Source organism: Pieris napi, chromosome Z, assembly GCF_905475465.1.
Source record: "Pieris napi chromosome Z, ilPieNapi1.2, whole genome shotgun sequence".
Taxonomy (NCBI): domain Eukaryota; kingdom Metazoa; phylum Arthropoda; class Insecta; order Lepidoptera; family Pieridae; genus Pieris; species Pieris napi.
In genome coordinates this window covers 5938120-5963990 of record NC_062259.1, presented here as the reverse complement: position 1 = coordinate 5963990, position 25871 = coordinate 5938120, and the positions used below count along the sequence as shown (strand labels likewise).

General features: G+C 33.8%; 1 protein-coding gene across 1 annotated transcript; it reads left to right on the top strand.

Annotated features, from left to right (window-relative positions):
* The first annotated feature begins 1008 nt into the window (after positions 1 to 1008).
* LOC125062629 (intraflagellar transport protein 122 homolog) lies at positions 1009 to 25376 on the top strand. The gene is made up of 23 exons (XM_047668670.1): positions 1009 to 1299; positions 1489 to 1719; positions 2280 to 2490; positions 2804 to 2951; positions 4310 to 4464; positions 5555 to 5752; positions 7531 to 7668; positions 8185 to 8313; positions 8810 to 8974; positions 9859 to 9999; positions 10945 to 11042; positions 13703 to 13856; positions 14041 to 14199; positions 15524 to 15684; positions 16212 to 16340; positions 16759 to 16904; positions 17722 to 17866; positions 18613 to 18801; positions 20169 to 20277; positions 21425 to 21590; positions 22382 to 22554; positions 22922 to 23077; positions 23416 to 25376. The coding sequence occupies exons 1-23, from the start codon at positions 1238 to 1240 to the stop codon at positions 23587 to 23589; spliced, it is 3537 nt and encodes a 1178-aa protein (XP_047524626.1). The 5' UTR covers positions 1009 to 1237; the 3' UTR covers positions 23590 to 25376.
* The last annotated feature ends 495 nt before the right edge of the window (positions 25377 to 25871 follow it).

The window sequence follows — 25871 nt, the reverse complement described above, 5'->3', positions numbered from 1 at the left end:
GGAAAAAAAAAAAAACATTCAATACCAATAGTCTACTAATGTTCAGTGGTGCACAGAACATCCCTAAACAATAATTTATCTAGGCTTGAGTTATAGTTCGGTGGCGGTTCTTGGAGGGATGTTCAAATGTATGTTAAATGAAACTCTTTGTTTGAAGCTGGGTTTCAACTGGCTTTAATCGTTTAAAACTAGAGCTAGACTAACATAACATTAGGGGTAGTGGGATTGAGACGCTAGACTATACAAAAGACTAACTTGACTTATTGAAGGGTTCTTAAATATAAGCTTAATGCGACACTTAGGTTACATATAAATAATAGAAACTTATACAAATGAGAATGTTGTATTACAATTGAAAAGTATGGGAATTTTATTTGTTAGCGTCGCAAGCCCACTACCCTTGATTTTATATTAGTTATAAGCTCATGTTTTAAACGATTAAGCCAGTTGACACGCAGCTTTAAACAAAGAGTTTCATTTATTTGAACATTCCTCCAACAACCGTCACCGAACTTGACTCAGGACAAAAAAAAAATATTTAAGGCACTATTCAGACGCATGGTAGACGCAGACGTTACTATAGTTACGTACGTATGGTTACTCCCCTTCCCTCTCATCTATTTTGCATAAAAAAACGTCAAGACAGAGAGTACGGGTGCAGTTTTTTTTCCATTTGTCGTAAAAGTTTTCAAAGTCATTTAGTAACTGAACAATTAAAATAAAAATTAACATTAAGCATAAACTTTATCAATAATTATTTTAAAAAAAGTAGTTGTAAACGCATCATCATCTCACATTCTCAACATTATCCATCTCATTTTTACGCATTATGGTGCAGTGATTATTCCTTTGCTATTACAGTGCAGTTCCTATGCTAGTTTTTGTTCGTACTTCGTATATTTTTATTATGGAATTTAATGTATCGTGTAACCACAAGTTAAAATTTATTTATTAATTTGGTTTAAACTATGGGGCGGGAAGGCGTTTGTTGTCAATTGTCATGTCAACAGTATCAGTACAAACAGTTAGATTAAACACAACAAACTAAACCGAAGTTCAAACATTGATAATTTGATATTACACTTATAAGAATAGAATTTAATTATGCATATTATTGGAATTTATTTTGAGTTGTAGCTCAATGACAAACAATCAATACATTATTATCGCAACTCTATAAAGTTTTCAAGTTAGTAGTTTTGATATTTCGAAGATGGAATAAATCTTAAGCTCCAATATGAGAACCGTACCGAAGTGGGTTAATAAAATCCACGAAGCTGATAAAATCGATTGCTCCAGGTGAGTTACTTTATTCAAATCAGTACTTATAGTAAACCTGCAATTGTACTGATGTAAGCTTGTAATGTGTCTATAATTTGTTATTTACAATAATAATAATAATGTTGTTCTCTAAAATTATAGCGTTGTGAAAGAACATACACAACGGTTTTTATAGTTGATTAGCTTTACTCTTTACTTTATTTTCAGTGTACAAACAATATGCTTTAGTCCTGATGGTACACAACTGGTAGTTGGTGCTGGTGAGAAAATAATGGTGTATGACCCTAAGGAAGGGGCACTTGTTCAATTACTTCAAGCCCACAAAGGACCAGTACATTCAGTGGATTACTGCAGCGATGGTAAAAAATTTGCTAGTGGTGGTGCAGATAAAAATGTAATCATTTGGAATTCAAAAATGGAGGGCATCCTCAAATATTCGTGAGTATTCATTCCACATTGTGGGGTCATGTTAATTTAAGTTTCAATTTAAGAAAGTCAAAAACTGGTACATGGAATTGGAACATAATTAGGTTTTTCTCTTACTTTTAACTTAACCAAATATTGCAATTGTGTTTTTGATTTGAAATGTAAATTTACTTTAGATTGTTATAGTTTACTGCTGATAAACAAGATAAGATTCTAAAAATATTATATATATATTATATATACTATTATAAGTTATTTAATTAATAAATTTTTATTAATAAAATAACTTATATTTATTGTCATACAATTATATACCATTAAGGCACAGTTGTGGTCATAGTTTATAATATACTACCATCTTACCAATGCTCTGGGTATAATGGTAACCAAGTGTGAAGTATTATATATTAAAACATGAAATTTAAAATATGTTTTATAAGACAAATAACAGCCCTTTACAAACATATTTTTTTTGATTAAAGAAAAACAAAAGTAGTAACACTGTATGTAATCTAATAAATAATAACAACATAAAATATATTGAATAATGGGTGAAATATTTTTTATTACAGCCATAGTGAAGTGATTCAATGTCTGGCATATAATCCAGTGACATACCACTTAGCATCATGTGCATTGTCCGATTTTGCTTTCTGGTCTGCTGATGTTAAGGCAGTTCAAAAAGTAAAAGTATCAGGGAGAATTACATGCTGTGCCTGGTCATTAAATGGACAGTATTTAGCTATAGGCATGGCAAGTGGAAAAGTTTCTTTAAGGGATAAAGTAAGTATATATACTAAATAGTTTGGTTATGTGGAATCTCTATTTGGTGCAGTTCATCACAGTATTTAAATGCTTTTAAGCTTCAGGTTTATTTCTCAACAAAACTATTATTATTGAGTGTTAAAAGGCACATGCTATGTTCACCTACTTGTCTATTAAAAACTTATTTGTGAAAATATGCACAATGAAGTCCTCATTCACTTGAATAGAGAGCTTTGATGATTGTAAAACTAAACTAAATATAGAATTTAATTTTGGTACTCATTTGGGTCATTGAAAGAAGTAAGAATTATTTTAACATATTATATTTTAGGCTGGAGATGAGTTTCAAAGAATAGAACGAGATGCTGCTGTTTGGTCTCTAGCATTCTCTAAACATACACTTGTGGTTGCAGACTGGACAGATACATTGTCATTTTATGATATGCTCGGCCAACAAGTTGCTAAGGAGAGAAATATAGGTATTTTATTAATTAAGGTTCTGTTTATATGATTATTAAGTAGCTAATCAGCCCTTAGCGAATTAAAGAAAGAGAACTAACTGAGTCTCTACAGTAGTAGTATTATGTGAGAATATACAAAAATAATATAATATTGGATTTAGGGAATGCAATACCGAGTCGAGATCGTTAATGTAGGATTAAGAATTATAATCTCAAGTAGATTTTTTATCGAACAACGATGAAAAACGCCATACAGTCCTGACCTGGCTCCCTGCGACTTTCATTTTTTCCCAAGAACTAAAGATAAAATTCGAGGTATTCGCTTTACGAGCCCTGAAGATGCGGTGAAAGCGACACAATAAAAGTATTGGCAACTTTCTACATTAAGCCGTTTTTTTCATTTTCTAAACATTTTCAGTGTAAAGGCCGAATTACATTATCTTAGTGTTTACGAGAGTACTTTAGGATAGTACTTTAGTTGAAACATGTAAACGCTACTTGCTTTAGTAAACGCTACCCTAAAGAACTTGCCTTTCAAGTTGTACTAAAGCACTCTCCTAAACACTAAGATAATGTAAATCGGCCCTTACCCTGGTACTACTAGTACTAGTCCACCAATATTCGTTATCTAAAATTTTATATTCCTTCATTATCTTAATGGCTCACTTCACTACTGAGTGATGTTCTAGTTCACTGATTTCATTATACATTTCATTAATGACAAGATTATGGTTCTCTTAATGGTATGTTAAGTAACATTGTCTATGGCGTTTGACAAAATAACAAAAACCACTATTTGTTATGTTACATATAGCTGGAGCTTGTGCGAAAAGTGTGCTATGGCGCGGATAAGCGAACAAATATATTTTTTATTGCTACGCGTCATTTTATTCATATAAATTATGTTTCTCATATGAAGTAATAATAATATAGGGTTGACCCTAGATAGGTCTTGGCATCAGATTGCATTCCTTTCTTTGATCATTTTTATTTTATAGACAAGTATGTGCTCGGCCTTTTGTCTGACATAGTCATGTTCGTCTATTTTTGGATTTGAGACCTGCCGGATTTTCTCATGTCGTATTCCTTCACCGTACGAGCGAATGTTAAATGCGCACTTATTCAGAAAGTCTATTGGTGCACAGCCGGGGATCGAACCTCGATCGAATTCGACCTCAGGGATAGCAGTCGCATGCTGAAGCCACTAGGCCAACACTGTTTATTAATTTCAAGTATATTAAGTATCAAGATTATTACTGTCGAACTATAATGTGTTGTCAACATAAGAAAAAATCTGAATTAGCGCTGCTGCGATGTCAAATCCCGCGACGGTTTTCTTTCCGCATTTTATATTTTGCTATGTATAAATTTTACAGGTATATCAGCGTTGTCCATGAAAGTAGTGGAATCATTGATATTAGTTGGGGGCATTGGTGGTTGGGCAGTCCTGACCGCGGAGGGCATATCTGTGGTGACGACAGACCATGAATGGGTTTGGTCAATAACACCGTCACCAACGTTCAATACTTTGGTAAGTTAACCTCGGTTTATGAAAGAAGAAATATTTTTTAATTCGAATCCGTAGATTATTTATATATAATATGTAAATCTTCCGTGCGTAAGTTGGTATTTAATTCCCAAACGGTTGGAACGATTTTAAGGAAAGATTTTTGAAAATTTTACTAAACCATTCTTGAATCCACTATTCAAGAATTTTTCGTACAGAACACCGTCTATCCACTAATATTATATATATATATCAATAAACAGTAACGTTAAAAATGAAAACCAGATAATTATCTTGTTTCAATAATAATAAAATTATAGTTATGTATAATTAGCTGAATCATACCACATCCCTTTAGGGGCCTTCCATAAAGTACGTCACACGTTAATGGGGAGGGAGGGTATCACCGAAGTGTGACATCGTGTGACAAGGGGCATGGGGGGTCAATACTTTTGTGACGTCACATGTTAAAATTTAAAATACTAAAACGCAAAGTTTGGTTGTGAATTAAAAATTTACGAACTTGATCTATATTTATTAATAATTTAGCATTCTCGCTATGCGATAATCTCTCATGCAACGTCATTTAACTTCTAGAGCGGCGTTGTAATGCAAGTGAGATACTCAAATTCACGAGAATTTTGAATGGTAAATACATACATAAATTTAAAAAATGTGTGACGTCACATCAGGAGGGGGGGGGGGGGGGGGTATAAAAATGTGACAACCTGTGACAAGGACGGGGGGAGGGGTTCAAAAGTCCTTAAATTCGTGTGACGTACTTTATGGATGGCCCCTTATTAGCATTAAAAATAAGACTGGAGAAATTCATTGACAATTGACATCGGTGTTACTCAGTAAATCGTGGGAGTTCGAATAAGGATGAAAAAATAAATAATATATCTAAAAAAAATTCAATGATATCAATAAAAAGAGTGGCGGAGAGTTTATTGCCAGTTCTTCTCTTCCGTTCTACGCCCTTGATTTGAGAACTGGCACTAAATGTAAAGTTAGAAGCGTTTCATATACATTTATTTTTTTTTGACGATTATAAGTGTACAATGTATATTACCTATATGATTAAATGATTTTTGAATTTGAATTATGTTTATAGGCTCTAGCTTGTCAAGATGGCAGTCTATGGTGCTACCAAGTTGTATTGAACACTGTACATGGTCTGTACCGAGATAAATATGCGTATAGAGAAAACATGACCGACGTTTTAATACAACACCTTACATCTGGGAATAAAGTGAGAATTAAATGTCATGATAAAGTACAGAAGATAGCGATATATAAACATAGACTAGCAGTAAGTATCAACAGTACACTGAGGCATCTCATTAAAGAAACATTAACATCCGTATTCTGATTCGTATCACAAGTCAATTATGTCAAACATGGTTTGACAGTTCCTGGAACTAGATTTAATTTCGATTGACGTTCTAGACTAACAAAGAAAGATAAACCTTAGTATAAAAAAGGTATAGCGCGCACCTTATCTCACTGTGAACACTCGGACAAGACTTTTGACCACAACATTGATTTTTTATGACACCGTTGAATATATGTTCTAAGGATTCCGTTCAAAGGGAATACATGTAGTCATTTTAGGCTGTATTTAGTGGTATTCGTATGGTCCTTACATCTAGTATGGTCGATCGTATAAAAATTAATTATTGTTCACGTTTAGTACACTCCGGCGAGCGCGTACGTGCTCCGTCCGTGTCCGGACGCGCGAGGCATCTAATCTAGGCGTTTAGCGCTGCTTAGACGTAGAACGTGTTCGGTCGTTTATTAATTTTATTTATTTCCAATCATAATTGTAATAAATTAAAAATCTTAAAATATTTTTTTTTCCTACTAAAACAAAAACAACTTACATTCATCTCTCAGTCAGCGAGATAAGGGGAATCAGTGATTGCTGGTGGTAGACAGTTCATGAGCTCCACTCAGATGTCTTCTGAAATACTTTTCAGGCACATACAGTCTTAAAGCAATTCCGAAGCAGTCTGTTCTTCCTCAAAATATTTAGTAGAACTCTCTCTAGTTCAAGTGATACGAAGATGGGTACAAGAACTGGTAATTAATAATATTTACGCCGGTAAAGATGCCTTAAGAACAGTTTTTGTACTTTTTCTAGCATTAGCTTATATTTTCGTTCATACTGTGTACTGCCGCATGATACTATGTTCTGTGAAGAACTAAATGCTCGACCGTACGGACCATCCCATAGCACTAAATGCAGCCTTACCATTGGTTATAGCTGCGAGTCGATCTTTTAATTGCAGCTGTATTTTTCTTTATTCTACTGCTCTGCTATGTATTACAAATCAATAGTATTGTTGTTTATATCAAGACTTACTAAGCATTGCGACACCATTACGATATCACTTTAAGTGATGATGATGAAAATAATACTTAAAAATCTAATTTAGTATTGTCGCAGTTAGTCATTTGTATTTTTTATGTAATAGGAGGCAAGCGGGCAGGAGGCTTACCTGATGTTAAGTGATACCCCTGTCCATGGACACTCATCATGTGAAATAATACTTAAAAGCCTAATTTAGTATTGTCACAGTTAGTCATTTGGTTTTTTTTATGTAATTGGAGGCAAACGGGCAGGAGGTTCATCTGATGTTAAGTGATACCACCGCCCATGGACACCCACATTGCCAGAAGACTCTCAAGTGCGTTGCTGGCCTTTTAAGAATTAATACACTCTATTCTTGAAGGACCCTAAGTCGAATTGGTTCGGCTTAGGGTCAATATACTTTTACACGTTTTTATACGTTACTTTCTCTAAAGCTGTTTACGCTGACAAAAGAAATCAATGCAATGTATCTTTGGTTTTTTGAAGTCACAATATTGACTGTTAATCTTTGATACCGAAATTGAGGAGATAAAGAGATCTACAACACAAAAAAATTGTCTTGTTGTACTGTAAACTGTATGTGGTAATCTCCGAAACAGCTGACTATCAAACATAATCTGGTAAAATATTTATGAGTGAAACGTTTTTATTAATACGGTAAATGGTTATTTAGCGCATTAAAGGTGTATAGTTTAAGTATTTCTATATTATTTTAGGTGCAATTACCAGAGAGAGTATTGATTTATGAGCAAACTGGTCCAGACGGGATGATGTATCGTGTGAAAGAAAAACTTATGCAGAAGGCTGAATGTTCGTTACTAGTTGCTACCAGTGAAGCACTATTAATTTGTCAGGTAATATTTGTACAATTTACTTGATGATGTCGTACATACCTACCTATACCCTTTAGCTTTTCATACACTCATAAATTTTCCAATATGTTTTTTTTTAAAGACAATTCACACCAATTGACCTAGTCCCGTGCTAAGCTGGTGAAGCTTGTGTTATGGTACTAGGCAACGGATATACATACATATTATAGATAGATAGACATATAAATACATATTTAAACACCCAAGACCTAAGCACAACACCAAATGCTCATCACATCGATGTCTGCTCAGCCGGGGATCGAACCCAACACAACAACACTTATATTTTTTATATTTAAGAGTGTCACTTTAAAAACTCATAAGTAAGTTAAGTAACTGTTTTTTGTTAGTCCAGCGTCGCAACCCCTAATTTTGTGTTATAAGCCCTTGTTTTAAACGGTTGACACTTAGCTTCCACCAAAGAGTTTCATTTATTTGAACATCCCAACAACCGCCGCCGAACTTAACTTAGGTAAATGTTATTTTTTTTAATTTCAGGACACAAAATTGACGATGGTCGGGGTCAATATACCAAAGTCTTGGGAGTTACCAACACCAATTCGTTACGTTAAAGTAACTACTTTATGTTTCCAAGAAGTATTACTTTTAGGTCTTCTAAATGGCGAAGTAAGTTTTATATATATTGATTATATGGAATAAGTAAATAATATTTTAAATTTATATTAACTTACCTTATCACATGTCTAGGGAAGTCAGGCTCCCGAAATACAGTTCTCAGTTATGTAAACAGTTATGCAACTTACTAGAACTTTGTTATTATAACTAGGTATAGAAATTCTGATTAATCACATTTGAGAATTGTTGGACTATTGGCTAGTACTAGTGCACCAATGGACTTTCTGTCCTGTGCATTTAACACTCGCTCGTACGGAAAAGGAACATCGAGGAAACTTTGATCTGGTTGATCTTGCCACTTAAAACAAATCACGAAACATCCAGAAATACAGGCTTAAAGCCAAAACTTTATAATGTTTTTTTACAATAACACAATTATTTTTTTTATTTTCGAACCCCAAAATGTAGGAATTAAATTATTTAATTTTGCCTTTTGTCAATTATTTGAAGTTACAAATGACTAATATTTTTAATTGAAATATTTCAGATATGGCAAGTTGAAGTCAGTACGGGCAACTCCGACGTGTTGTTGACAACTCCGGCGTGTGTACGATGCCTAGACATTAACGTTTCGAGGACGAGATTGGCTGTTGTAGACGAAATTTCCGTTTGTCGAGTGTATTCATTGCCCTCAGCTGAACTACTGTATGTTGTAAGTCACGATTTAAATTAAATTATATTTATTGGACATTGTAATGAAAATTTGTAAGACTATGGCTGCTTAATAATTTTACAGAAAATTTACGTGCGTTGTCGGTCGTTAGCGTTGTAAATTGTAGATAATATTAATCCAAAGTTAAGAAGGTTTTACGTTTATTCTAACGAATTATTGTTTAGTCGTAAATAAAAGTCGTTTTTAATTAAAATGTAAATCTAATTATTAAATATAATTTATAATAATATGCAGTATAATTTGTGTAATAAATATTACAATGTCAATAAAATATACCAAAATTTATATATTTAAAATCAAACATCAAATACACAAAAAATATCCTGCATCGGTACTCTGTAACTTCCAATAATAGTGATTTCGATTTCAATATTATTGTGTTTTATGTGTAAAAATCTATTGAATTTTTTTTAAATTATTTTAGATGTTATTTAGTAATTGTATAAGTCTACATTGTTATCTGTAATTTAATTTTTCTAATTTAGTTATGCACTTTTGGCACTTTACCCTTAATATTTCTTTTGTCTTTTTTCTTACAAGGGTTGCCTGGAAGACATCGTTTGTAAGGGACAAGGCCGCCCTTTGCCTCTTTAATAATTTATTTTATCTGAATGTATCTGTATTAACGCACAAAGTGTTAATAGACAAAAATAAATTGTCGTTGGAAAAGTTTTGGGAATGCAAGATGGAATGCATTTATAAAATGTTACTGGGGAGTTACGGGCTCCTGTATAGTTTATACTATACCAGGAACTTGGGATACGTTTTTTTTTATGTATTCAGTTTATGGCAATAAATTATGATTATACCAAAACTTTATCCATTAAAAGTTACTGAGTACCGCTGATTATTTTACATTTCAGGAGGAAAATATATCATCTGTGTCATGGAATTTATGGTTTGATGATTTGCTATGTTTGTCTGGCGGTGATCTGCTTTCGATAAAAGCTGGAAACTTTCCGGCTGCCACACAACCTCTTAATGGCTCCGTTGTGGGCTTCCAGGTATACTTCTTTTATTAAAGTAGACTTTCTATTTTGGGAAATAAAGGAAATGGGCTTTAAATTTTTTATCTAAATAAAATTTAGATTTGGCATGATTTAAATGAAAAAAGTTAGAATTTAAACAGTTTAGAGCAGTGTTTCCCAACGTGGGGTCCTCGCCCCACAGGGAGGCAATTTGATTGTTAAGGGGGCCAATCGAAATCAACTGGGATATAAGACAACGTGGAGACTTGAGACTGAATGTAGCCAAATTGGCACCTAATATAAAATCTCTGAGCATCAAGCGCAAGGATTTCACTAAAATTAATATAGAAAACTCACAAGAAAATAACAATTTCCTAGTGATTTCTTCCTAAAACCTATCATTTTAAGTTCATAAGTGAATAACTCTTTTTTTATATACATACCTACTAGCAGACATGGCCAAGCGTTGCAGTGGCTAAGGTTTTTGTTATATTACATAGTAGTAAACTATTCAAGGGAAGCGGTAGGAGAACTTATGTGAAATGTTGATACTTTCAACACAGCACAATCTGTTAGAATTGTGACTGTTAAATAATAAAGAAATATTTTGCAATAAAATAATATTGCGGGTATAAATTAAGATGTAAGCTATCCTATCTTTTAAGTTAGATCAAACTGCACACGATGGTGTGGCAAATTTGATTGAAATCGGTTAAGTAGTTTAGGAGTACTATATTTATATATATTGAGATAAATTATGTATGTTACATAGGGGGGCATAAGAATTTTAGGTAGGCTAAGGTGGGGTATGGCACAAAAAGGTTGGGAAACACTGGTTTATAGCAATTTTTATTAATATGGGTTATAAAAAGTAGAAGTTTTCTTTTGAACTTGCAAAATGTTTTAATGAAAGCAACGGGTTCGATTTATTCGAAGTATTTACAAGCCAATAATGTTTCTTCCGAATTTTATATATTTCAGGGAGGACGTGTCTTCTGTCTCCAATCAAATGCGATGCAGTCCATCAATGTGCCATTGTCTCACGCCGTTCATCAGTACGTCCAACAGAAGATGTTCAAGTAATTTATTTTTTTAATTAAATCTAATATATCTTTAAACTGGTTTTATAATAGTATGACTTTTAAGCTATGGCCAGGCTTGAGCATGCTTATCCCTAGTCGTAGGTTCGATTGGACTTTGGACTTTTTGCGCATTTAACACTCGTAGGGTGAAGGAAAACATAGTGAGGAAACAAAACGCCTTAATCCCAAAAAGTGAACGGCGTGTATCAGGCACAAAAGGCGGATCAACTGCTTGCCTATTAGTAAAAAATGATCTATTTACTTAGTTTTTTTAAACTTAAAATTTACGAATCTCTAATCTAATCCCAGATATATATAGGTCGGTTATCGAAAGCTGGCGGGTTCACAGTACTCACACTAATGCAATTTCACATACAGTATGTTTCAAAATATGATTTTTTTGCCATGCTATACATTTTAGTCCACTCATACACGACGGACAGTCTATTCATGGTAGGGGAGCCCAAGAGGGGATTTCGGGATTTACTAAAGCGCGGCAGATTAGTATATAGGGGGATACCTTGTACCCGGTTAAGTACCTCCACAAAATATGAGGCCCATATATAAGGCCGCCCGTGAAGGAGAAAGGATCAGATTAGTAAAAAAAAATTGACCATCAGAAATTCCCGAGCGCGTCAGATTAAGGTAGGGTGAGTTAATTACATCCTAAAAAGTGTATATTCCACTAATCTGACAATTTGAGAGTGACGGAAAAAAAGGGGAGGGCAACAAAGTTGTAAAAAAAAAACGTCATCTCGACATTCTCGAGCGTAGCTAATTTTTTTTTTTTTTTGAAGGAAATAATTCAAGAATAATGAAAAATATATAATCTGACGATTTCCCCAAGCCGAAATAACAAAAATTCGTCGATAAAGTTAAATGCGTGCAGCTGCGTGATGCCTACATTTCCTTAAACCGATCGGAATCTACTAAACGGCGTTCTAAATATTTCCCTCAAAATTACATTTCCTGTGAATTTGAACCGATTCGGACCGATAGATTTTGAGAAATTTTGAAAAATCTTAAAAAAATAAGTTTTTTTTTTTAAAGTGGTTTCTTTATCGATCAACTTCAAAAACTAATCCGCCTTTGAGCTTAAAAAACCACGTCGATCGCCACCAAGCTGGTCAAAAGCGGTTGATTCGTTCGAGAGATATCGTGAACGAAAGAAACCCGAAAAAGTGTTTTTTCGGGATTACTCCGAAATTTGTAGTTCGATCAATTAAAATTGCAAAATTACTTATGATGATGATAAAACTGCGTCGAATGCCGCCAACCGCGTGAAAATTGCTTGATCCATTCAAAAGTTATTGCGGTTTGAAAATTCCAAAAATAGTGTTCTATGAAACTTCTATCAGACTTTCGAGCTGAGAGAGCTCAAATGCATAGAAATGTTATTTCTTTGAACTCAGCGAGCTCAAAATATCAAATTTAAGCGCCCAGGAATGGAATTAGCGGGAAGTTGCAGGGATGGCCCTTTAGGTGAACCGTTTTTCTAATTTTTTTTTGTCAGATCAGGCGAATCCCTATAGATAATCGTCAGATTATGAGACAGTACGTTTAGAACATAAAGATGAACCATATATATCTTAATCTGACGCGCTTGAGTATTTCAAAATTGCGATTTTTTTTTGCAAATTAGGGAAATGGCCGTGGGTTTGCGTCCCATCGAAATCGTCAGATTAGTGAATGAGAGCTTTTTTTTGGTGCTAGTGCACCAGTCCCTTAGAAAATCTGACGCGCTCGATAATTTTTATTTTTTTTTCATTTTCAACCCTTAAATACAACCACCCGCATCATGCAAACGATCAGATTAACATACGTAAATTATTAAAAATACGTAGGGCATTGATGCTATCAATATCTGACGCGCTCGAGGATGTCCATGCAACAGTTTTTTTTTACATATTTAACAATCTATAGCCGCTTCCCCCACCGATGAAAAGGTATTTATCATATAACATTTTTTTCTTCTTATTATCTAAGCTTTGCATCCCAATAGGTCTCTACGACGCTCGAGTAAATCCCCATTTAGCATCGTGGGCTCCCCTACCATCATGATGTATTTATGATTGTATTTCAGTTTGACATCACGTCTCGCGCTTATTCACAGACACTACACAAGCACAAAGTGTAAATGTGTTGAAGCCGCCAGCTTTAGTTAACATACCTATACTTGAACTTGAAGTTTCGTGCATGCATTTGTATGCACAGATTAAGATTTTTTTTAATTAATTTAAAAGTGAAATTAAATTATCTTATCCTGTCCTTTAAATACCCGTCAGCATTAACGTATATTATGTTCTCTCCATAAATAGGTATATATAGATTAGTCATAACTCAACTACTTTGATTAAATTTAGGCTTTTCCTTCTCTTTCTCAATGTTAACGGAAAATATCTATAAATACTTACGAACCCGTCTATATTAATTCAAACAATGTCAGATATGCAAATTGATCTCCTTTTTAACATCGTTATACGATTTGAATGATTTTTAAACGGACTTTGAATAACAAAGGAGGTTTACAATTCTACGTGTATTTTTTTATAAAATAGCATGGCTCAAAGGCCAGCAACACATTCGAAAGCCGCCCGGCGCTGCAGGTCCTTGGCGTTTGTTCAAAGTACTTCCTGTTCTATAATTTTTTTTTCCAGTGAAGCATATGCCGTGGCATGTCTCGGGATAACAGCATCAGATTGGGAGCGACTTGGATATGCTGCTTTAGAAGAGTTAGCATTCGAAGTTGCTCGGAAAGCCTTTCAAAGAAGCGAGAATATTGTTTTTTTAAACCTTATAGACCAATTACAGGTTTGTTTTATGTTTCTAGGTCCCATTGGGAGAGATTGCCAAGCTAAAAATCATTAAAATTTTATTTATTTAGTTAGTCTGCATTTTTCAGAATTTTAATTAATTTATCAAGTCAAATTTGTAATTATCATTCCGACTGAAAAATCCAGTTCACAGCAACATCGATATTTTTTTTTAATTTTAGGAACGTCTAGATAATGGCGAGAGTAAAGCAGTAATTTCTGGAGATGTATTAGCATATAGAGGAAGATATGCTGAAGCGGCAAGATCTTATCAAAGCTTGGCACGAGGTGAGAAAGCCCTCGATATGTACGTCGATCTACGTATGTTTGGAAAAGCACAGGTATTTAAATTTACCCTATTTATCACATAACACAATTTTTTATAGTACAGATTCAGCAACTCTTAAAATGATTGAAAATCTACAGAAATGTCTCCATACATAACTCCGTGTAAAAGAATAGATAAAGTTTTTTAGGACTCGCATTGCCTAAAGGCTCGCCAGTGCGTTGCCAGCCCATTTAGAATTGGGACGCTCTTTTTATGAAGAGCTCTGTCGAAAGTTTTATGTATTTACAATAGTCACAATCTTGTCCTAACGGGTGACCAAAAAAGAAAAATACACACGAAATAAAACAAACATTAAAATTAATATCTTAATATTAAGCAAACAAATATTTGTAAGGAAAACATATTTTCCTATACAAACTCTTTTTATATTTTATTTTTCTTCTTTGCCGTCTGATCGTCGATGTTTAATTTGTCACTTGACATAATAGATGTAAGATCTTTTAATTTTTTTCATTATATTATTTTATTTTATAAAACCTAGAATATAGCCTTTAAATGTTGTTTCTTTTGTATTCACAGAGAAACGCAGTTGCGCCTTATTTATTCCCAGTACTCATATAAGCGATTGATACCATTATAAATTTATAAATTAAAGATATTAAGTATAGGCTCTAAGAACTATTGTCAGTTCACACAACAGACAATATATATGTATGTATATTGTAGGTATGTTATTTATTTCTTTACAGCGAATAATATGTGCCCTTTTTAAAAAGATAGTTCTAGCCATAGGCACATGTAGTAACGCCGTACGATGTCAGCTTCTGACGTACCCATCAGGTACATTGAGGCTAAGGCACTGTAGTAATTTCAAATTGCTGCTCTTGTCATGAAAAAAATGGTTTATTATGGAATATAAGATACAGGTATCACGTATACCACGTCATTAAATTTGTATATGTAGACATCCCTACTCATCGGCAAAGAAGACCGAGGGTGTAGGCCGAGAGAAAAAGGCGGCGTACTAAACTCTCGGTACTCTTTTCAAACATGTAATAGTACTATTAAGTACATCGCAAACGTGAATTCTCAGCGTCCTCTGAGCTCGTTAAAGCTCGCAGAAGTTTGAATTTCCTGGACAAATTTCAGGATTGCCTTTCTTTTATAGAACAAGGATCAAACGGGTAGGATACACTTGATGTTAAGTGATACCGCCGTCCATGGACACTCAACGCCAGAGGGCTTGCGAGTGCGTTGCCGGCGTTTTAAAAATTGCTACGTTCTATTCTTGAAGAACCCTAAGTGGAATTGGCTCGGAAATACTTAATAGGCCTAAAAATTTACAGATTTTTGCTGATCTTTTTCGGTTATTTCAGGAGTTTGTCAGCGAAGGTGAAAGTTTGACGGCGTTGACACGTAGACGTGCGGAATGGGCGCGTCGTGTCAACGAACCACGTGCCGCGGCTGAGATGTATCTCGCCGCGGGTGACGTACGGAACGCGGTGGCCATTTTGGCAGAGAGCGGGAAACGGGATATGTGAGTGTTTCTAATTTGACACAGTATAAAACTTGTTATAAAAGTAAATTTATATAAATACTAGCTGATCCGGCAAACGTCATTTTGCCATGTTTATCATTTATAATAAAAAATAGGGGTTGATCGTAGAGGGGTGAAAATTAGGGTTGTATGTATTTTTAATGCTGTATCATAAAAAAATAAAAAATTTTTTATCTAAAAATTAAAAAAATAATAATTTAGGGGTGGACTACCCTTAACATATAGGGGGATGAAAAATAGATGTTGTCCGATTCTCAGTTATTCCCAATATGCACACAAAATTTCATGAGAATCGGTCAAGTCGTTTCGGAGTAGTTTAACCACAAACACCGCGACACGAAAATTTTATATTTTAGACTAGCTGTGCTCTAATTCAGTCGCAGCACGATGTTCTAAATTGATTTTTTTTTATTAAAGTGTATTTGTCAATGGTTTATTTATATTTAAGACGTGTGTACAGGAAAGCGTCTGTCGGGCCCGTCTATTATAATTATTATTTGTACCAGGCTTATAGAATTGGCTCGTAAAATGGACAAGGGCTCGAGTGAGTCCCTTCGGTATTTAGCTGAAGCGTTGGTGACTACGGGCGAATATGCGACCGCTGCAGATGTGTACCAGCGCCTTGGAGATTATAGGTAAGTTTATACCTTATATAAACTAATGTTATAGAAATATTTTTAGTCGTTAATAGGTCGTTCTCAGGTTTACTGGGGCTCTGGATTCTAGTCGAAGGCTCTTAGCTCTTAGCTCTTTTGGAGCGTGTGGCTCACCTTTCCATTTATATACCCTAACAAAAAAATTAAATACAAAAGTGAATAAGTATTTGTACTTGCGGAGGTGCTGTTCCTCAAAACCTAAAGGAAGGATTCTCAACCAGTCTAAATTGGTCTAAGGTCGAGAAATATGACATCATCGGTGGGCACTGATTGTAGATATCGTTGTATATTGATAAAAAGTAAACCACTACTAATACTGTAAACGAGGACCGTTACATTTTTAACAGATCCTGTCAAAACTTTGCAACTCCTGTATATATTCGTTTATTATTAACAGGAGAGTGGCGCAATTGGTCGTGAACGCTTGCGAATGGCCGCGCGCGTTCGAACTTGCACGCGAACACCCAGAATGCAAGGGAGATGTCTACATACCTTATGCGCATCAAATGGTTCAGGAAAATAAATTTGTTGAAGCTCAAAGAGGTATTTATTTCCACATATAATTATGTTCTATTTATTCAACGACTACTTTGTGGTTTCCAATTCGACTTAGGGTAAAAAAAACGTAAAAAGAAAATACCATACCAAATCTTAAAGGTTCTCAAACTAGGGTTCCGGTGTTCACGGGCGGTGTCTCGTAACATAAGTTGAGGCTGCGGACCGTTTGCCCCCTGTTCTATCAAATCACAATATCTAGATAACTACTAACACACAAAAAATATTCACCTATTTATAATTATAAATTTCGGGTAAAATTCTTCTATAAGCTTTCCGTATTGTATCTTTAATGGGGTGTCGTTATTCGACGACGTTATCGACAATAACGAAGAATCGTTTCGAACCAGTTTAGTTCCTAAGAGACACGTGTTTAATAAAAGACTTACTTTTATAAAAAAAATATTAATATAATTCCTATATATATTGTATAATATAGGTATTCTTTTATCGTACTTTTAGATCGTCTTATTTTATAAGATATCTAATAAGTTATTTGTGTATAAAATATACGAATTCAGTAAACAAAGCGAGGGTAAGAAATAGCAAAACTACTGTAAACACTAAAAATTCCAACAAGCTATGTGACTATTCAAAACGATAATAATAAGCTAACATTTGTGTTCCGCACATGTGTGTGTCACACAATATCCCTAATTTGATGATACACATTTACATCTACGATATACTTCATTGGAACTGAGTGTACACGGTAAAAATACTGCGCATATATATGTATTTGGGTTTATTTTATATAGAAGACTTATAATAGGTAAAGAATTGTGTATATTTTTTTACATAACAGCATATTATATGGCGGGCGAAACTCAGACGGCAATACGTGTTCTCAACGTGCTCGTACGAAACGCAGCGATGGAAGAGAGATTTAGCGATGCAGGGTTTTTGCATTACTCGCTCACGGCTCAAATATTGGAGATAGCTGATGACAGGTTAATAACTGAGCTATCGTTTTTGTCTTTATTATTTTACCATGTATAAAACTTTTAATGGTAATATGTACTGGACAATTTTAGAAGTATTTGTTATGTAAAACTATTATACACTGCAGCCGCTTAGCTGATTTCTATTAATGATGGCATAGTCTGTTTTCGTATAAATAATCCTGGTTAAAGAACAAATCATCGAAGATCTTTTTCTTTTTATTTAACGCAATCACATCACCTAGTTGATTCATAAATATTTATATATTTATATAAGGCAAGTAGGTGATCAGTCTTCTGTGCTTGACACATGCTGTCGATTTTGTGTCTAAGTCATGTCTGTTTCTTCAAGATGTTTTGCTTCACCGTACGAGCAAGTGTTATGCGCACATAGTCCATAACCGGGGTTCGAACGAACGAATTAAAGCCAGTAGAATACTGGTCTTTATTGCTAAAGCAACTATTATAAGGATCTGTTTCACAATGTACGGATAAGTTCTACATAAGTTCCAAATTAGCTATTTATTACTTATTGGTAGGATAAACACTATTGTTGCATTTCACGACTGTCAGATAGCGCTATTGGTCACATAAAGTCCATCATATGTTAAGAGCCCGATGAATGTCAAATAGCACAATTTATCTTCCAAATAATTTATGTGTTGCATAGCTATTTGGTACTTTATCCAAACATTGTGAAACAGACCCTAAATATATAAAATCATATCTACTTCGACTGCATACATTTCGTACAGGGATCGCAGTACACTGATGCATCAGTATACGCACAATGACCGGTTAGCTCGTATGTATCACGCGTACGACAACGTACACCGATGCGTTCACGAGCCGTTCTCTCTCAGCCAACCAGACGCATTACTGAATGCAGCGAGATATGTACTCGCATTATTAGACGGAGAACCACCGCCTGGAATTTCTATGTTGTATCCTTTTAAAACAATAATTGTTGCCCCATACCAAACGTTAGTAAGTGAAGAAATTTAATGTTGCTCCAAACTGTCTGATGTCTCAAAGAATAGTAATAGAATTGTGGTATGTAGTGCACTATTGGACATTTTTTTTTAATATTTTCAAAATAAATATAGCCTTTGTAACACATGGATGTATTTGTGAAAGTATATTTGAGACATGTATTACAAATTACAAATATTTATTATTTATTCGTTACTTTATATTTCCTTTTCGTGTGTTAACGGTTAAGCTATTTATAATTTTTATATCGTATCATTTAAAAAATCAAATACACAACTACTACTCTACTACACTATACTCGTCCAGCGAGTTTGCTTATCTTGCCGAAGCCGCGAAATTTATTTAGTCAATTACCCTCTAAAATTCGTAATATTAGCGTGTTTAATCAATTCAAAAGGGTATTCAATATACATATTCGAATGAGCCTAATAGACTTAAATTGGGATAGCTGATGGCGTTGCGTATCTTCTTCGTATATTTATATTATATTAAGTTTCTCATGTGAATAAAAATACATTTTTTGTAATGAAAGATATCTTGGGAATACGATTTTATACCTAAATTTTTTAAAACCTACTTAAAAAAAAAGGTTAGGAGCGGTTCAGTTGATATTTAAATAATTTTTATAAGCTTTTAATCAAACGCCAAAAACTTTTTTAAACAATTAGGCACAAACGAAATACGCGTGGAATTTTAAACCGCCTCAGGGGTCGTTGTATACTGTAAAATAAAATCCTTTATTGCTAAATATATATGGTATAAGGAATTATCGATTTGAGATCCAATTGGAAGCTTAAGCTTCTGCTGTCTTTAATCTTCACTAATCGGGCTAAATCGCATTTAGATATTTAATGGATTAGATTATTGTGAGTTATGCTGTTAATTTATTTTCCTTTAATTTGCTTATACAATATTAACCACAGATTGTTTTTGTGTGTTCACTTGTGTTCTGCAGGTTTCCCTCATATTATTTCAATAAGTTCAGTCTTTCATTAGCTTTCTTAATTAAAATTAAATTTGTTAAAGTTTTTACACGATATATATATCACTGTTCCTTTGTCCTGCTAAAAGTCTAGAATGGCTGAACCGATTTTGGATAAATTAGATCTTTTTCTGTGTAAGTTCAGGGAAGGTTTAAACGGTGAGAAACATGTGTAATTTATATTTAAAAAAAGCATATTAATATATTGTTTTGCTGTCAAATATTATAGGTAACGTCGTTCGGTTCCGCTATTTAAATATTCACCATTTACCCTTTTAACAAGGCATCGGTTAGGTCAACTTTCAAAAATTATATTGACCTTATTATTGGATCCAGCTGCCTCTACCTCTGTATGGCGAAACAGGCAAAAGTGTTGAATGCAAACTTATTGGCTCGAAATATGTTGGATAAAATTTTAGGCTTACAAATTCCACAAAAGTTTCAGGTATGTTTTGTCTTTAAATCGCACGGAGTTTAATTTATTTGATGCTATGAATATTTTAAATAACAGGGAGTATTATGCTGTATTAAGTAGCGCCTGTAGCAGTATGAGTTTATTTCTAATAGAATTAACGTAACTGTTGCTAGAGCTATGTATGCAAGAACAAATAGGGAGGATGTTTCAGGGTTGAAATTATTATAATTTTTGAGTATGGAGAGTCAAGGTAAGGTAAATTGTCGTTATAATCCTTGTTTTGTGAATAAATTCGATCGTGCATATCCGTAATAATGTAAACAATAAAGTACATTATAGATAACCAGGTTTTTGTTCATTGCGAATATAAGCATACATTTTTAATGTGCCGAATCGTATATATGTATTATTCTGTGTCCTTTGACATGATCTTTAAGTTTTTGTGGTTTAATTACAGTAAACGACCCAATGTTCCATTTTCAAATAAAATAATAATTACCTTCTGGCGATTGTCGATTGTTTTTATTGACTTTTAAACCACTGCATATAATAGTAATATTGATAAAAACCAAAGCCTTTATCAATATGAGTTTCGTTTATCGTTGGTTGTACGATACTCCTATAATTTTATTGAACATAAATTTCTCGTCGAATATTTTACTTAATACAAAATTTAAATAAGATTAATTTAGTTAGTTTGATTGATATTCATGGAGACATGACTTTATTTATCATACAAACCTCATTCAATTCTCTTGTGGCTTTAGTTTGATTGTGTAGTCGTGGTTAATGTTTTTGAAAGCTATGCGCGAATCTAATCACATTTGACGTAAACTATTTAAAAATTATAAAACTTGAAAGTCCGCGGACATTGGTTTATTATAAATAGACAAAATATGTTTTTGTAATAATTACAGAAACAAGCTATTTAAAGATTACGTAGTGTTTTTAAACTATATCTAAAAGTTATCAACTAAAACCTCAATGAGGATAATGGCGTACTACAAATAATGACACTTGATTAAACAATCTTTAACTTAGTAGATTTGGGAATTATTAACTAAACTGTCGACATTTGTACCAATTTCATTTATCTAATCGTAGTAGGCCCTGTCAAAAAAGTGCCTATTGACGGGCGTCATGCTAACAACTAGATTTATTAAAGCTACTTTAATAGGAAAGTGTAGAACTCCTGATGTTGAAAAGTGGCGGTTTAGTTGCAAGTGAAAGCCCCGAAGAGGAAGTCGCACCTTTGTGTTGGCGTTGCCGCAGACATACTCCGATGTTTGCCACTCATTGTCCGAGATGCAACCACGCCATGGCACATTCATTGGCTACTCATGGTAAGTGATTCAAAACCCACTCCTTGCTATTAGTAGTGTATATCGCGTGCTTTCTAGATCTACGGGGTCGGACATCGGATATTTTTTTAGATGATGTGATCAGTAGTCTGGTTACTATCAGACTGTTTTCGTGTTATATACCAAATACCGAGCTGTGTTTGCCTAATGGCTTAAGCGTGCGATTTTCAATAAAAATCCCATCACGTCTGTGCACCAATTTTTTTCTATGTCCAGATTTATAGCTCGCAGAGTGAAGGTAAACGGCTGTCCTTAGAATGTTGCCAGGTATAGGTAGCGTAAACTTGCTAGAAATTTTATGTTTTTATAAAATATTGTGTCGATCGACGATCACGGCTTTGGGATTAACAATCGCACGTAGCACTAAGGCCTACACTACTCGTCACAGTTATGTACGATGAGCTCCATAATTATGGTGTTCCGATCGTTACTGGAAAATTATCATCGTAAGGCGTTTTTATTTAGTAAATTTTAAATCAATATCATACATTTTCTCCGTATATTTTACTGTAGATGCAATTGTTCATAAACGCATATAGAAAAACAAGGAATAACCGTTTATCGCGGACTTGAATTCTTTACTCGGTTACAAAACCGTACATCCGCGTCTTACACGGGCCTTGTGCTTTTGCAACAGCCAACATAGTTTAGCATTATCTGATTGGCAGTTTATATAGTACCACATCATCTAACCACGTGTCGCTCTCTACTACTCGTTACAGTCTACTCGTAGTTTTCTTCCCAGTTTGTATTAAGAACTAGACGTTTTACAGAGGTTCTGCCCTTAGTACAGTTTGTACCAGCTGAGGGTATTACATATGAAGAGGCCATGGACTTGATAGATCGAATACTTTTACCGGAAGAGAAATGCGATGATGGGGCGGAGATACTTAAAATTAACCCCGAAATTGATTCGTCAGATCCATTCCTGGATAAGACCGACGAGGTGACTATAGAATTTATATTTTTAGGCTTACTCTCCTTATTAATTGGATTTCAAATATAATCTTTTGAGAATACCGTAATACCACTTAAGTAGTTTACTAAACTTTACAATGGAGTTTAAAGTGTTGATAACAAAATTATTGTTGCGCCTTCATAACAAATAATAACGCCGAAAGTTCTTCACACGCTTAACAAATCAGTGACCGTAATGTAGAAGAGGGAAAGGGTAAGATTCAGAAATGTGACTTACCGCGAAGTAATACTCATTTCTGTCAAGTTTGTATTGGATTTGACAATTTGTTTGTTTTGGCTGTCAGAGATTTTTCGTTTAACATGAAAAGTCAATTTTATTAAAGGCATACTTGCAGGATGATGACAGCGCAGTTGTAGTTTGCTGTCGAAAGGCCTTGCTCCAACTGAATCCTTCTGCTGTGGTGGTCGTGAAGAAAAACGGGCTTTCCCCTGTTTTCTATAGAAATATGCTACCCGAGTTGCCTGTCACAACATGCGATTACTGCCAGAATGTAAGTTATTAACTTAATATTTACAAAGACGATATTCACTATTTATATATTCAAACAGCATTTTTTAGACATCATATTATTCTTATTTGTGTTTATTCTAGAGAAGCTGAACGACACAATTTACAAATTACTGTTAATGTATTAATACTAAAGTGTTCATTAGCACCGTCTAAACTTTATCTTTAACTCAATTGATATAGGATAATTCAATTCTAATAAATGCTATCTTCTTCTTGTATAAGGATGACGATATAATTCAATTCCGCAATTTTTTACATACTTTTAAGTCAATTATTTAAGTAGTCAATACATGTATTCATTGACTGCGTACGTTGCAGTTATATTACATGGAAGACTTCGAGATACAGCTCATAAATAAGGGGCATTGTGGGTTCTGTAGACGTCCCACTGATGAGGATAAAAATCAGGACAATATACATGACAGTTCTAATAACGACTCCGACGTATCTACTCCTACCAGCCCCAGCAATGAACATGGATCGTGGAGATAATTTAGCGGCTTCTGCCATGATTTTTTTATTGTAATTTTAGAATATATTTATCCAGCAACTGTTTCTTTGATTGTTTTTCACTTATCGTACTTTGCCTGACACCTATTTTAAATGTAAGGGTTTGTCTTTGCACATTTTTGACCTTAGGTAGATATTTTGGGTAAAAATTCAATATTGTGACAGATGGAAGTTAATTAATTTATAATTGTAACTATTCTGACATCGGGTAACCAGAAGTTTCAGCTAGAAACAGATATTTCGCCGAACCCAGAACCCTTTCGTTTACCAAGCAAGCATTTGATAAACAGCATATTTCTATGCTCAGCTGGTTTGAAAAGCTGGAAAATGTTATTTCATAAAACATGTAACCCCTATTTGTAAACGTATTATACGCCATATATAACTATAGAATGTTTCCTTATCATTCTAATGTAAACAAAAGGAATTTGCCATAGTTGATATTTGCAATATTCTGCAGGTCTACAAGAATACTAATTGTGTACTTTGTTTTTCTGTGTGTTGGCTTATAGTACATATTTGTATAATTCGCTCTTGTCCCAACTATTTGATACAGTAGATTTAATGTGCACTGTCAATAAATTTTGCGTCACATTGTGTAATTTAATATTGAGTACAAAAATTTTCGATGTTTTTAATGTGTCCACTCGATACCTACAAACCCGGAATCTGTACGATGACTTCAAACGCAGTAATATTCCGCGAGATGTTCTCGGCCTAAGCCAGTAGGGCCTTTGGGCCTGTCAGTCAATGGTTAAACGGTCGAGGATCCATTTTAGGGTCGGAAAAAACGTACAATATCTTTCTCCACTACTGAATATATATATAATCTATAATACGACGAAAATACCTCGTTTATAAGAAATAAAATGTTTTATTATAAACTTAAAGAGAAGTCAGAAAGATGTTATCCATTTTATATTAACACGACATTTACATGACGACGACGACGTCAGAAAAAGTGCTACCTTAATTGAATAAAATGCATTTATTTATTTCCTTATTTTCTATTCTTACAGTAACTTAATACTAATACAAAAGATAACGTATTAATATAAAAATTAAGCTTAGAACATAATACCTATGTATAAACAAAACAAGAAAACATAAAACCTAAACCTTTTTATAACTCCATAATAAATAATGCAATTCTTGTGCTTTCAACCTGTGTGCAATTAAATGTGCCTTCAGGTCAATCTTTGCTTTTGGTTTAAGTTCAAATAGGTTTAAGTTCAAGCGAGCTCACCGTAGGAAGTTGTACTAAGCTTTTTAAATAAATTATTTAATCATTCAAGTATTCTGTAGTAATCTATAGATACTATTACAAAAAAGAAATATTAAAGAGAGATAAAAAAATTAAAAGTTACTGAGGTATCTATTTCCGAGATAAATGCCCGGCCCTGCGAAACCGGAACAGGTAGCTAGTACATTAGAACGCAGTAGGTACTACAAATATAAAATAAAAAGATTTGGTCTTAACTCGAACACGAGGTATCCTCTGTCTTTGTTTAGAAATGTTATATATACATGCTTATTGCATTATCTATAACTCTAAATATATAGAACACCAAACTCGTTTTTCAAACTTTTTTTTATTGTCAATGTGAACTGTTGAACATTTTTTCGTTTTTTTTAAGTACAATTGATAGAGATTTTCAAAAAAAACAAACTCCTATTTTTGTATAAAATTAGTGTTAATTTAGACGTTAACTTTATCTGTATGTTTGCTATAAAGATCCGTCCCATCGAATAAAATTCAAAACAACTTTTGTGTTTTTTTTTTATAATAAAACCCTTTAATATTGGAAAGGCTTCACCGTATGCGCCTCAAACCTCGCCACCGTGTGCCATAAGTATTTAGGGTTCTCACAAGTGATAATATATTATTATTTCATTTTATTTATATTTCAAGAAATCCTAAAAATTAAGCACAAGGCCAAATAAGCAGGTGTTTTTAGATATTTTCCATTGATATTTTAAGGTGGTGGTTCTGTGCATTTCAATACAACAAATTATTGCTTATTATTAGCTGCAAATAAATTAGAATATTTTATTATGTTGACTGTTTATGAATGTTTTTAAAAACAGTTGTTATTAATAAAACATAAACTTATGTTATCATAAAGTTCTTCAACGATAAGGTATGCCATAAAAATAAATGTATTTCTATATCAGAAGAGTAAGCGAAATTATAGTTTTGTGATTAAAACATAGCTAGTATATATAATGAATAATAATTTATACAGCCCTAGTAACAGTTGCCT

Bases quoted from the DNA above. Each gene is read 5' to 3' on its own strand.
- LOC125062629 (XM_047668670.1), top strand. From the start codon at position 1,238: ATGAGAACCGTACCGAAGTGGGTTAATAAAATCCACGAAGCTGATAAA. The intron at 5,753-7,530 runs GTAAGTATCAAC...ATATTATTTTAG, and splicing joins TATATAAACATAGACTAGCA to GTGCAATTACCAGAGAGAGT. The intron at 20,278-21,424 runs GTATGTTTTGTC...CTACTTTAATAG, and splicing joins AAATTCCACAAAAGTTTCAG to GAAAGTGTAGAACTCCTGAT.